Source organism: Lacerta agilis, chromosome 1 (assembly GCF_009819535.1).
Source record: "Lacerta agilis isolate rLacAgi1 chromosome 1, rLacAgi1.pri, whole genome shotgun sequence".
Classification (NCBI taxonomy): domain Eukaryota; kingdom Metazoa; phylum Chordata; class Lepidosauria; order Squamata; family Lacertidae; genus Lacerta; species Lacerta agilis.
The window spans coordinates 78,827,285-78,839,777 of record NC_046312.1 but is presented as its reverse complement, the minus strand read 5'-3'; the positions used below and the strand labels follow the sequence as shown (position 1 = coordinate 78,839,777).

At 44.2% G+C, this 12,493-nt stretch overlaps 1 protein-coding gene across 2 annotated transcripts; it reads right to left on the bottom strand.

Moving 5' to 3' along the window:
- Positions 1-1,116: 1,116 nt before the first annotated feature.
- On the bottom strand, positions 1,117-10,873 carry VPS37C (VPS37C subunit of ESCRT-I). Of its 2 annotated transcripts, none has more exons than XM_033157375.1 (6): positions 10,741-10,873; positions 9,142-9,216; positions 5,011-5,127; positions 4,742-4,913; positions 4,110-4,192; positions 1,117-3,433 (listed from the first exon to the last, which is right to left on the bottom strand). In XM_033157375.1, the coding sequence occupies exons 3-6, from the start codon at positions 5,104-5,106 to the stop codon at positions 2,684-2,686; spliced, it is 1,101 nt and encodes a 366-aa protein (XP_033013266.1). In that variant the 5' UTR covers positions 5,107-5,127; positions 9,142-9,216; positions 10,741-10,873; the 3' UTR covers positions 1,117-2,683. The 2 variants fall into 2 exon arrangements, with proteins under 2 accessions (XP_033013266.1, XP_033013275.1); XM_033157384.1 differs by lacking the exon at positions 10,741-10,873 and adding an exon at positions 10,439-10,501.
- Positions 10,874-12,493: the final 1,620 nt, after the last annotated feature.

Here is a 12,493-nt window from a genome sequence, read left to right as displayed (position 1 = left end):
CGATGATCCTCACAGTAAAAACCTATAAATAATTGAGGAACTTCAGAATAATTTAGGAAGTTGCCATGCTCTGGGCCAAAATAATAATACTCCCCCTTCCTGATCCAAAGAACTTTTTTTTTTAAGGTACCGGTACTTCTGGAATTTTAAAAATGATGTTAGTATCTTAAAAGATTACCATACACGTAATTACACACATGGTGTAGTGGCTAGTGTGTTGAATTAGTAGAGAGATCTTTGTTCATATCTTCACTCAGTTGTGAAGCTTATTGTGTTACCTCCAGCTTACCTACCTGACAGGGTTGTTGTAAGGACAAAGGCAGAGAACCATACGATTGTAAGTTCCAAGGTAGAAAGTTGAGACTAGAAATGCAGTTAAAAACGATAATGTGGTTTCCCTTTGGAATGAAATTGACTAGACAAAAAACCTGTTCTGTCCTAGACAATTTAACCACTCCATTGATTTGTATGGGATTACAAAAATAAATAAATTAGAAAGCAGAAAAATGGAACAAATAGCCTTACACTGGCTTTTAGACTCTTTAAGAGCCACCTTAGAGCTCTGGTCATTCCTACTTTCTATAGTCGGTTTTCAGAGTACTGTCCATATTTATCTACAAACAGAATTTTTCACATGCAATCCTCCGGGACCTAATTTTAGTGCACATAGGACAGCTATTTTCAGAATGTATTCTCTGCAAGGGCTGCCAAGATCTCCTCCTACATAGAATGTATTAATATGTGATGCAAAACTATGTGCATGCAGCCAAAGTTAAGGCTCCTCACACTTGTCTTGTATGTGTCGACATGCACTAATCCATGCGGGAGTGTGTATGAGAGTATGGGGTGACTATACTCACTTTTGTCATGTGGCCCATGCAGCCCTTGGAGCAAACAAGGTATATCACCTCTGATCTAGTGTTAGGTTAGAGTCTAACCTAGTATAGATGATAACCCTAATAGATCAAAGTTGGGGAACTGAGAGTTAAAAGTCATTGCCTTCCATATGAGAGGTTAATTACAGTAAACTGAAACAGAACAACACTAAACACATCAATAAGGAAAGGGCAAATGGATGATAGAAATTGCAATGGACAAGATAGAGGAAACATGGTGTTGAAGGATGTTGAGAAGGGCAAAGTTTATTAGTCCATGGGGAAGAAAGATGCACAAATGGATCTCTTAAGTAGGGCACAGACACAAGGAACAGTCAGATACGACCAGGAAACATATGACTCTGTGAGATGAAAGGTGAAAGGCCTTATTGACACAAACTAGACGTCAAAGGGAATATGTTTAGCAAGCAAAAAAGAAGCATCAATATCAGATATCCAGCACCACAACTCCATTTCCAAAAGTCATAATCATAAGCTTCTGTGCAATTCATCCAAGTTTTATTACCATAATTAATCACAGATATGGAATTGCTTCCATCAAATTCCAGGCGCGTTCTACCGGGTCAAATCTATTAGTAGTCTATTTTTTAAAAAATAAATTACGGGCAAGCAAAAGGATAAAGTGCTTAGCAAAGCTATTTTGATCAACATTAGATCCCCTCGGTTTCCTCAATTGGTAGCCAGTGTTTCTTCTTGTCAACTGAAGTGGGACAACAAATGAAGAGGGAGAGGCTTTCATTATCAAAGTCCTCTCTTACACTAAGAGGTTACTGACGAAAAAGGGCAGCCACAGAGGCCTACATGCTTCAGTGAAGCAAACTACAATCAACAATGGAAAGAGGAACAATAGCATTTTGTCCATTATTCCCACGTATAAAAACGCAGAGCGATTTGACTTTCTATAAAAGTCAACTTGCTGTCTTATTGTTCAACGAATCGTTCCAAGATCCTCTAGCTCACACCTTCCACATACTAATTATTAGTACAACTAATACATCCACTGTTTACCCTCAGAAGGGAGGATAAAGACAAATAAGCCATGATGAAAACACACTGGAGGAAAGGAACATGCAAACTAGCTAACCTCTATGGGAACGGCCACCATAGACGGATTAATGGACACTTGACTGCAGCTGAGGCTAGGTGAGGGAGCTTTTCATTCTCCATTTGTGTTAGCTGGGCTGTGCTTTCTATCTACTGTCTAGTAAATAGTACGTTTTCTTGTTGCCAGGAGAAATCATACATTCATTCCTCTTCTGGAAAACATGCTCTTCACATCAGAAATGCTGACCTGATTTCTCCATCATGAGTTTTGTGGAAATTATAAAATGAGCAGAATTCATTTTATTTATGTATTATAGATACTCTAGCGTAGTAAAGTACAAAATGACACACACAGTCGTGAGCACACAAACACACACACAGGACCAGATCCAAGCTGCGGCCAGTAAGCGGCTTACTTGGAACAATGTGAGTATACGTCAGCTAAGTGTCTGGGCCTAGATTTGTATTTTATACTATGGCTTGGACGGACTGCTTAGTCAGTACAGCTGGCCAGTGAAGGCTGCCAACAGTCATTGCCTGCTGATACTCAGAAAATGGAACCATCCCACACAGCCGTTCCTTTCCAACTCTTACAGCATCAAACCACACATGCCATCAATATAATGCTTACGGAAGTATGTCTCTCAAGAGGATACACCCAAGTTTTCATCTTGGGCTTCAGTAGCTAGCAAAAATCAATTCATCAGGCTGCTATGAAAAAGAATACTGTCTGGGAACAGGGACTAGTATCCTGGCCAAGAAGGGCCCCGAGGGGGGAGGGGCGGCGGCGGTGGATACCCAAACGGTGGGCTTGGACCTGTGGGATATGGAGGCTGGGAAGGGATGGGGTAGCTAGGCACTGGAGGCTGGGTAGGGTAAGGGCACTGCGGCCTTCCGGCTTGTGGAAAAAATTGAGACTGTGGGTATCCTGGTCCTGTAGATGGAGCCCTAACAGGAGGCTGAGGGTATCCTGGTCCAGAAGGGGGTGCTCTGGAGGGAGACCAAGAGTACCCAGAGGATGCAGATGGGTCTCCTACCTGAGGCTGGGGTAATGAATTGCTAGAAGATACAGGTGGGTACCCAGGACCTGAAGGTGATCTATTCGGAAATGAGAATTGGCTACTTGGCTGAGAGGAGGTGACATGTCCCACCATAACAGGTGCTCCTGCAAAAGAAGCTGGCTGGAGAGCTCCGTGAGCTGAAGGGCCAGTGGGCATGCAAGGGGATAGACTGTAAGGTAAAGGATAGGGTAGTCCCCCAGCCAGGCTATTCTGCGGCTGCTGGTTTGCAGGCCCAGAAGGCATCGGGGAAGGATGCTGGTGGTTGAACGCAGAGCTTCTGGCTGGCTCTTGGGAAGACTGAGACTTCCTCAACACTTCCTGAAGCTTCTCCACTTTCACCCGCCGTAGATGGGACAACTTCCTCATGGAGGAAAACTGCTCCAGGAATGTCTCCAGAGGCACTTCACCCTCCAGGAACTTTTCAGCCATCATCTGCAATGTAAAAAGACAATTAAACCAGGGCTTTCATTTGCAGTAAGAAACAAGGTTCTCTGCTGCATTCTTCATCGCAGCATGCACATCCCATCTCCCAATGACCACTCACAGTGAAACAGACTGGGCAGGGGGTGGGGGTGGCGAGAGAGAAACTGGATCCTCTCAGGCAATGGTGACCAAGTTCCCACAAGTCCACATATGATATAGTGCCCCTCAAGTGTATTTACAGCCCTCAGTTCCTTGGCACAGTTTTGCATCTAGTCTACCACCCTGGGAAGCAGGAAGGCAGGAGAGAGAGAGACAGAGCGCCAAACACAAGGGCAGGCCAGACCCTAAGGCATAGTCAGGTTCCTTGGCTATTTTGCCACCACACTGGAGTGCCATAAACTCTTGACCCTTGTGTGGTTTATGGGGCCCATGCTACTGACTAACCACCCACTCCAGCAAATAAAACAAGCTCAGTAAAACAAAACACATGAACTACATTACGAGACGATTCTCATGCTGGCTTGAATTTCGGGTGTGAGAAAGGAGAGATGACACAGTCCTGGCTGACAGTCTGGGTGTATGAGGGTCAGCATGGAGAGAGGTGAGCTCAGAATAGATCATCAGTATTAACAAACAGTATCATATGTGAGTCTTGTTTCCTCTTAAGTTTAAATCATAGGCTAACCTCAGATTCTTCTTCGATTTTCTGCCCTTCTACCTCCAGAAGATTTAACAGGGTGCCAGGCTGCATCGCTGCTGAGAATTTCTCTGGTGGGATGGGAAAAGAATAAAGGTGATTAAAAATGCCATGCAAAACAAGCATGCCTCCTTCCCTCCATCACAGTAACAATGTCAGTTCCTGATGGAGTGCCACCTCTGAAGGCACAGCTCCCATAACTTTCAGAGCTGCCACCACACAACTATCCAGCCACAACTGAGAGAGTGAGGTCGGGGAGATCAAGAACAGAGGTCTCTGTTGCCTATATACAAGCACCTAGCTTTCTATGGTTATCCAGGCACAAATAGCATTGAAACTATGGTGCACACCATCAGTCTGTTCAGGCTGCTAGAAAGCTCAGAAAAGAGGGAATCAAAATATTTTCTCATAAATGACCCTTCCTTCTTGATGACCACCCACATTTGCAATGGGAGAGGTGTCAAGAAACAGGAGCCATTTCCAGATCAGGAGTGGCTAACCCTAGGGTTCGTCTGCATACATCCCAACACAGAAGAGGAATCACAAGAAGTAAATCTGATTGTGTGTGTGGGGGGGGAAGCCTACTGATCCCCCACCTGGGCTGAGATCTGAAACATTACCCAGTTTTGCCTTTTGCTCCTGGCATTGCTCGACCAGCTTCTGCAGTTCTTGATATTTGTCTGAGAGGTTTGCACGTCCTGTTTCGAGGGGTTCCTGAAACTTCAGGTTCCGCTCTGCCAGACTGCGATTTGTGGCCAAAGCCATCTCCCTTTCCAACTGGACATCCTGAACCTGATACAGACAGACCACTGTTAGGGAAAGATGGCTCCCCTTAAGTCCCCCCTCCATTCCAGTACAAGCCTTCTGATGCATTCCAATATATTCTAACCTCATTAGACTCCAATGCCAAGCGTTCAATCTCCTCTGAATTGTCCTGCAGCTCCTTCAGCTCATCCACAGTCTTGTCTCTGAATGCCATCATCATTTAGGAGGCTCATTAATACCTCTGAGTCAAAAGAGAAAGCACAAGTGATTAGCAGGTTTTATATCCCATGCTAGACATTCCAACCCTTTCATGTGTTGATAATACAATGGTGCCCTGCTAGACGAATGCCTCGCTAGACAAAAGGCATTCACTAGCGGAAGGCTGTCTCGCAAGACGAATTTTTTCAATGCCTCGCAACACGAAAAAATTTCCGATACCCCCCCCATCAAACTGCTCTTCCCCCGTTGGTGCTTCGCAAGATGAAATTTTCGCTATACGACAGCACTCGCAGAACGAATTAATTTTGTCTTGCAAGGCACCACTGTAAAGCTCTTTACCCTTATTATCCATATAGACTGCAGGGTGACTCTATCATTTTCATTGTTAGTTTATGGAAGCTCTATTTCCACATAAGGCAAAACCACTGCACAGTAGCACACCATGATCGTGCTCATTCCCCCCCCCCCTCATTTTGGCATGTTGGATTTAAGAGTACATACAACAACATACAAATCCTTTATTCGACCGATAGTCAGAAAGAAGAAAAACATTTCTCAATACAAAATTATAGAACTAAAAACATCAGAGGGATACACAATTAAAAATTAAAAATAGGACAGCACTAGTAAACCTCATACAGAGAACCCACATCGAGACATTCGATTTTGCGCTTCCGACACTTGAGTGCCAGGAAGAGGAATTTAGCCACAGATAAGGCTATTTTCCCAGTGGGCTTATTCAGCAGATATGCTACCTGCCTTTCTCTTAAACGAGAGCTAAACTGAGATAAATATGGGGCTATGAGATACTGCCTTAAATCGTTATAAAAGGGACAACTCAGTAGAATGTGTTCTGTGGATTCTACCTCTCCTAAAGCACAATGGCACGTTCTCTGATCATATGGAACTCCTCTAAATCTTCCCCTCAAAACCGCCGAATCAAGAACGTTCAGTCTGGCCGCAGTGAGAAGTCTGCGGTATTCCACATAGTGGATATCCGCCAGGTAACAGGCTGGTGCAGCCCGATACACCTGCTCCCCCAGAAACATCCCAGGTTTCATGCGGGCTATGTCCTCGTGTCTGGCGATATCCCCCAATCTCTGAGCAACCACCGCTTTAGCGTGTTTATAAGTCATGGACTCTATATAGAGGGAGGACAGTCCGCACTTCTGCACTTCCTCCACCACCTCCCCTTCCCATGGTGATTTAAAATTATCCTTCAGTATCAGGGGGGCCAAACCCACCGGTCTAAAGCACAACTTGAGCCATAGCCATAATTTTGCCTTCAGGGCCACATACCTAAAGGCTTGGCAGCCGGTCTCTAGTCTCATGACTGCACCCGCAACGGAAGGGGGGATCCTGAGAATGGCCCTAAGGAATTGTGACTGGATAGATTCCAATCTTTCAAAGTCTCTACGTGAGCCCAAAGCAATGCCCACCAGTAATAGTGGAAGGACTTTCATTTGGAAGAGTCTCAGGATTTAAGAGTATACCTGCCACATGTGAATGTTAGCCCAATAACACATGATATTTTTTCTTCCAGATTTAGTAGGGAGGAAAGTACCAATGCATGCTGCACTTTCTGCATGCACGTGCCAGTTATACATTGTGTTCCTTTGCACAATAACCCTGTGTTTAAACTCTGTAATCCATCCTCGTCCTGCTAATCCCCAGCCCACTGTTTGAAGTAGCAGGATCTGCATGGGAATCTGCAACGTCCCTGCATCACTCTAGGGGTCAGGTACACTCAGGCAGCCCAATAACTGAAAAGTTCTAGGTATGAAAGCATGCAAAATTAGGAAACGGCAAGCATAAGAAACCACCCAATTCAGAAGCATGCTGCCTTACCCAGTATCAAGGAAACACACACACACACACAATTTGTATATACAATATTATGTCATTTGTATCTGAGAAACTCACAACAGACCTGTAGCTCACTCTCCCTTTGTTTGAATATCTAGTCTAAAAATGGCTTGCCTTTGTTTTGGAACAATGAAGAAATAGGCAAGCTCTCTCTCCATACTTCCTGCTCATTTAGCAACAGGCAGTGCACAATTGTTGGCACAAGACTTGGTTCAGATACTGCTCTTGTCTGCTAAAAAGTATTTATTTGATTCTGTTTATGAATCACTTCCCATAAAATATCTCAAAGTGATTTCACAGTAAAAAACATCAACAACAAAACCAAGATTGTATCTCAAGACAACTTGCATATTTAAAAACAATTTCACATCCAGCACAGATACAGATTTGGATGAAGATCTACACTTTTTTTTTGCTGGTCAAAAAAGAAAAGGTCTTCAGAAGGCACCAAAAAGACAATGTCTTATATTTAACAGAAGTGAGCTCCAAAAGGCAGCTCCCACTACTCTAAAGAATATTATACTGTATATTATAAAAATGGACTTGCTGATGAGATAATACCCACGGGAGGCCCTCTCCTGTGGAGCACAGCAGCCAACTGGGTACGTAAGGGGTATACAAAAATGATCTCTCTCGAAAATGATACTGTAATTTGAAATCACTCCCTGTTAAATAAGGCCGCAACCAACTCCAGATTGCAATGGAAACAAATTAAGTGGAGGCACAATACCCAATACAAGGGCAGGGAATAAAGAAACAATAAAGCAATTATCATCTCAAATACTTTATACAGACTTACTTCATATTATCTTGTTGTTGTTTATTTGATTTATTAGTCACTCAATGCAAAAAACAACAACTCTCTAGGCAGCTGAATTCATCTAACAGCCCCATAGAAGGAAGCCCCGACACAAGGACTTCTGGCTTTCCTCCACTCTCCGCCCCAGTTGGGAGAACTCCAAAACAAGGGGAGGATTGTTCCATTTAGTAAACTGCAATGTTTGCGCAGATGGTACAGCTGGATGAGAGTGATGTTGAATTCCACCCTATCAACCAATAGTCACTCCACACTGCATAATTAAGAGTGAAATTAATAAATTATTTTAACTCATTCCAAGTTTCTCAACAGTTCCTATCTACCAGTGTCCGTTAATATCAAAGGATCTGGTGGTTCTTTTTCCTTCCTCAGTTAAGTGAGTGAGTCCACCTTACTCTTTGTTTTTTGTGCTGATCAGAGGTGGGAGCAACTTTTTCCATTTCCTTTCTTTACCCAGTGTTTTCCAAGGGAAAACATAATCTGTGTCTGAGTAATGCTATCTCAGCATCTCTAGCAGTCATGTTGGGGCTTCATCATCTGCTGACTGCCAAGTGGTGCTTTTATCATAATCTTGCCAGCCAAGATGTATTACAAAGATTACTACTCAGTCACACTGTCACAGTCTCCCATTGTATGTGCTCATTGTCGCTGATTCTAGGATTAACCAAACTCAGTAGTCCTATGGGTCCAGATTAACACCTGACTTTTCAACAGTTTATCAGATCCTTCAAACATAGTTTCTCCCCCTTGCTGTCCCACCACATCTACTCTCGTTAAAGACAAGGGATGGAATTCAATATCACACTTTGATGGAATGCCCTGTCAGTACAAGCACTGCAGCAATACCCCACCCATCTGGCTCGGTTGCCCCAGCCACTCTGGGCAGCTTCCAAAACATATAAATACACTTTTGGGGATGGAATGGGGGTGAGGCATGATGGCAGTGAGGGCGCAGCGGTGCCCACTGGCAGAACCCATCTGGCGCTTCCACCCATGTACCAGCAACAAAACAATCCCCCTCTTTTCCCACTGTCACATAATAGTTTGGTCATTATTTTCCAAATATTCTGTTCAACACTAGGGGCAGAATCCAATGCTGGGTCCAACAAAACATACTCCTGTGAGCACAATGAAGCTTCTTCTCCTATCCCCTCCGCCTCCCAACATCCCAAATCAGCTTTGGAAAGTTAAGAAGAGCATGGGGGAGGAGAGAAAATGGATGCCATGCTGCACCAGTTGAATTCTGCCAAGAGCACTGGATACAACCCATAGTCTTAGCCTTTTCTAAACCAAAATTTGCACACAACAGTTGGCACAAACAACAAACTGGCACGGATCATAAGCTGTTACTACCTGGTAGTAGCTCTTCTACCTCTTGTTGAAGCAAAACATTTCACAGGTTTGGCTCTGAGGATCCTGCATCAGTATCTGCAAGAGAATTTAAGTCAACCTTGTGTTAGCCTACCTGCCTCCAAAGCCGAATGAATTGAGCGCTTCCATGGGAGGGAAATAGGTTTTCGTTTCAAGATTAGTGCCACAATTTGAGCAGCTGGGGGCCACTAGACATATTAAATTTTTACATCTACACCCAAGATGCTATTGAGTGTACACCCCCTTGAGCATACACTTGGTAGCAGATCATTTCCCTCTCTCTGTAATGTACAAAACTGCCTGTACAATGTGAAATGTGCTCAATGGCAGATAGAGAGGTGAGCACTCTTATTTAGCAAGTCTTTTAGTGAACTCTGGGGGCCAGCCAGGAAGCATTTGTTAGTTAGCAGACTGGACCAAACAGATACTCCACATCTTTCCAGGGTATCATTGCACATGTTTATCCGGTTTATCCCAGATATGCCAGTTCTTGAAAGGTATGCACATATGCAGGCAAGACTCAATTATAGCAGCATAATGGAAACTGTGTTTTGCACATGTCTTTACAGGCCATCCACGTGGGTTGTCACAGCTACAAAGCTGTTCTCTGCAAGTGGCAAAAACAGAGAACATTCCAGTAAGTCCAGAATGTGAATAAGCATTAGCATAAATCCTTGCTGTGCGCCAATACTGGACACAAATACAACTATCAGCAAGAAAACCTAAAAATTACTAACAAAGCTGTGGGAATCATTTCTATGTTGCGTTCAGGACTGGGAAGACAATAGATGCTCAGTTGTCAATGACAGGTGAGGCAGCATGAGATTTGCAAGGAAAATACTAGCTACAGAGGAAGTTGCTGTTTGTTCACCGGAATGTCAGTAGGAAACATATACCTGGGGGGTAAGGTAACTGATAAACAAAAAGTTCAAAAGTAAAAGATAACTGAGTTATTATTAATAATAATAATTATTATTATTTATTCAATTATTATTACACATGCATTTCTGGTACCATAGTTAGCTTTCCCCTTCTTTAACCACAACCTCAGAGGCAGCCAAAAAGGGGGGGGGCACACAATCATTCAATCCGATTTGCTATATGAAAATGAGCAGCGTCCCCTCCCCTTTTTAAAAACTGAACCAGAAATTCACACTAGGATTTGTTTTCAGTGCCATGAGTATTCCCCCCCCAACAAAGTTACAAAGTGTTGCTGTAAAGAGAGGACACATCTTTGAGCATGTAGCAAGCTGCCCCTAGCCAAACAATCCCATAATACCTAAGAGGAGGAGGAGGAGGAGATTCCCCTCAGGGAAGGCGTGGCTCCCAGAAGGGCACAAGCCCCAGTTCCCTCCCTGGCCATTTCAGAAGCCAAGCGATTACCACCCTCCATCGCTCAGGAGTGGGACCCTACGCACTAGGAGCAGGTGGCGGGGAAGGTGCCGCCCGCACAGAGGACTCCTCTCCACACACCTACACACCCTCCACTCGAATGAAGCAAGAAGACGCAGCTCGACTCTTCTCGCGAGACGGCGCGAGGAAGGGTTAAGTGATGAAACTACCGTCAGGGTCGCGATTTACCTGCGATGATCCGGAGGGAGGAGAAGGGGGAAGTGAAAAGCCGAACAGAAGAGGGAATCCCTAGCCTACGAAGTACTTCCGGCTTCCGGTGGAGATCCGGAAACTGTGTGCGCTCATTCTACTCCGAACCAAGAGGGGAGTGATTAACTCGAAGCTCATTCCCCCCTCCCTAAAGGAGGAGAGGTGGCATGTTCCGCAGGCATAACCAATGAGAACGGCGCGCGGCACCTCCGCCACGGCCATTTTGTCGGCCGGGGGAAGCCGCGCGGCGGACTGGGGCCTCTGTCGCGGGCAAGAGTGGGCGGAGTTTCTTCGCCCTCGCGCCACCCAAGTGGTCGAGGAAAGGGCGGGTATACGTGGTGGGGGGCGGAGTCGTCACGTGAAGTCTCCTCCCCCCGGACGCGTGGCAGGGAGTTGCGACGGATATTTCCATATACTGTACAGTACTCTCTCTAGTTGGGGCTGTTACCTAAGCTAAAACCTGTTCGGGCATAGCTTTATATTAGTCTTTTATTTTAAAGCTAGTTTTTAAAGCATAGTGGTGCAGTAGGAGCATCGCGCTGTAGAAATCCATATAGGATCCTCTCGTCCATTATTTAGTTTTTCTCCATGCGGGCGCCCATAAAACGCCTTAGGAAGCATCTTGCAATACTGGAAACTCTTTTAACAGTCTATTAAATGCAAATCTTCTACACACCTATTCGCTTGGTTCATTATTTCTACAACTTAGGTGTGGTCCACTTGGTTTGTTTTGTTTTTTTAACTGATTCTTCTTTTAGATAACTAGAAATGCACGCTTGCTTGCTTTCTTTCTTTACATACCATCACTTCATTTCAAGTCGACTGTCCTGCTCAGATGTGGTCCAAGGGGTCAGCAGGAGCTGTCCACCTGACGGTCTCAGGTTCCCTTCTGTCAAGACAAGCATCAGCCAAGAAAACGTCCAGCCAGCCAAGTGCAAGCCCCAGCTCTAAATAAATTAGTACAGGAACCCTTAAGGCAAAAGATGCCCTAAGCTGAGACAACAGCAATGGACACAAAAGCTGTGTAGAAACTCCCATTTACTCTACCCAGTGCGCTCCACTGCTGGTTTGGGAAGAACATTAGCCACAAGCCATGTCCATCCTGTTGTTTCTGAGGAAACTGTTTGGATGTGTTTCCCTCAAACCAGATTTGATCTGAATTTAGAAAAACAACGACTTAGCTGTGTTATAAACCCATAAGCCATGGGGAGTTGTGTCCAACAAATTTCTACTCAGAGTAGATCCACTAAATTTATTGGATGCAAGCTAATAGTGTCAGTTGATTTCAGCGGGTCTGCTCTCGAGAATGATTAATGTTGGATAGAACTCAAGGGTATAGGAAAACTTTGTGGCTCTTAGCTGAAAATAGAGTAGGCGTAGCTTGCAGGTGTGCCCATGCTGTTAAGAAGAGTGGGCAATCTTGAACCTTGTAGAATACAAATTTTTGACCTGCAAAGGACATCAGTAACTAGAGCTGTAGTTAGCACATGCTTTTGTTGGGTTTTTTTTTTGCACAGCAAAAACTAATTACCTTTAGTTTATATTGCATAAAAGAAAAATTTCTATGACTTTTCCAGCACAACAATATTAAAAACAAGTTTGTACTTGGGACAAGTGTCCAGTCTTTTTATTTTTAAAATCACCAGCTATTAAAATAAGACTTCCCCTAAGAGGCTTTTACACATATATCTACTAGCTTTATAAGATAAAAATACTAATGTGAATGGCTTCT

Excerpts from the sequence above, each read along its gene's own strand:
- VPS37C (XM_033157375.1), bottom strand. The coding sequence starts at position 5,106 with ATGATGATGGCATTCAGAGACAAGACTGTGGATGAGCTGAAGGAGCTG. Across the intron at positions 4,193-4,741 it reads GGAGCAAAAGGCAAAACTGG|AGAAATTCTCAGCAGCGATG; the intron begins GTAATGTTTCAG and ends CCATCCCACCAG. Across the intron at positions 3,434-4,109 it reads AAATCGAAGAAGAATCTGAG|ATGATGGCTGAAAAGTTCCT; the intron begins GTTAGCCTATGA and ends TTTACATTGCAG.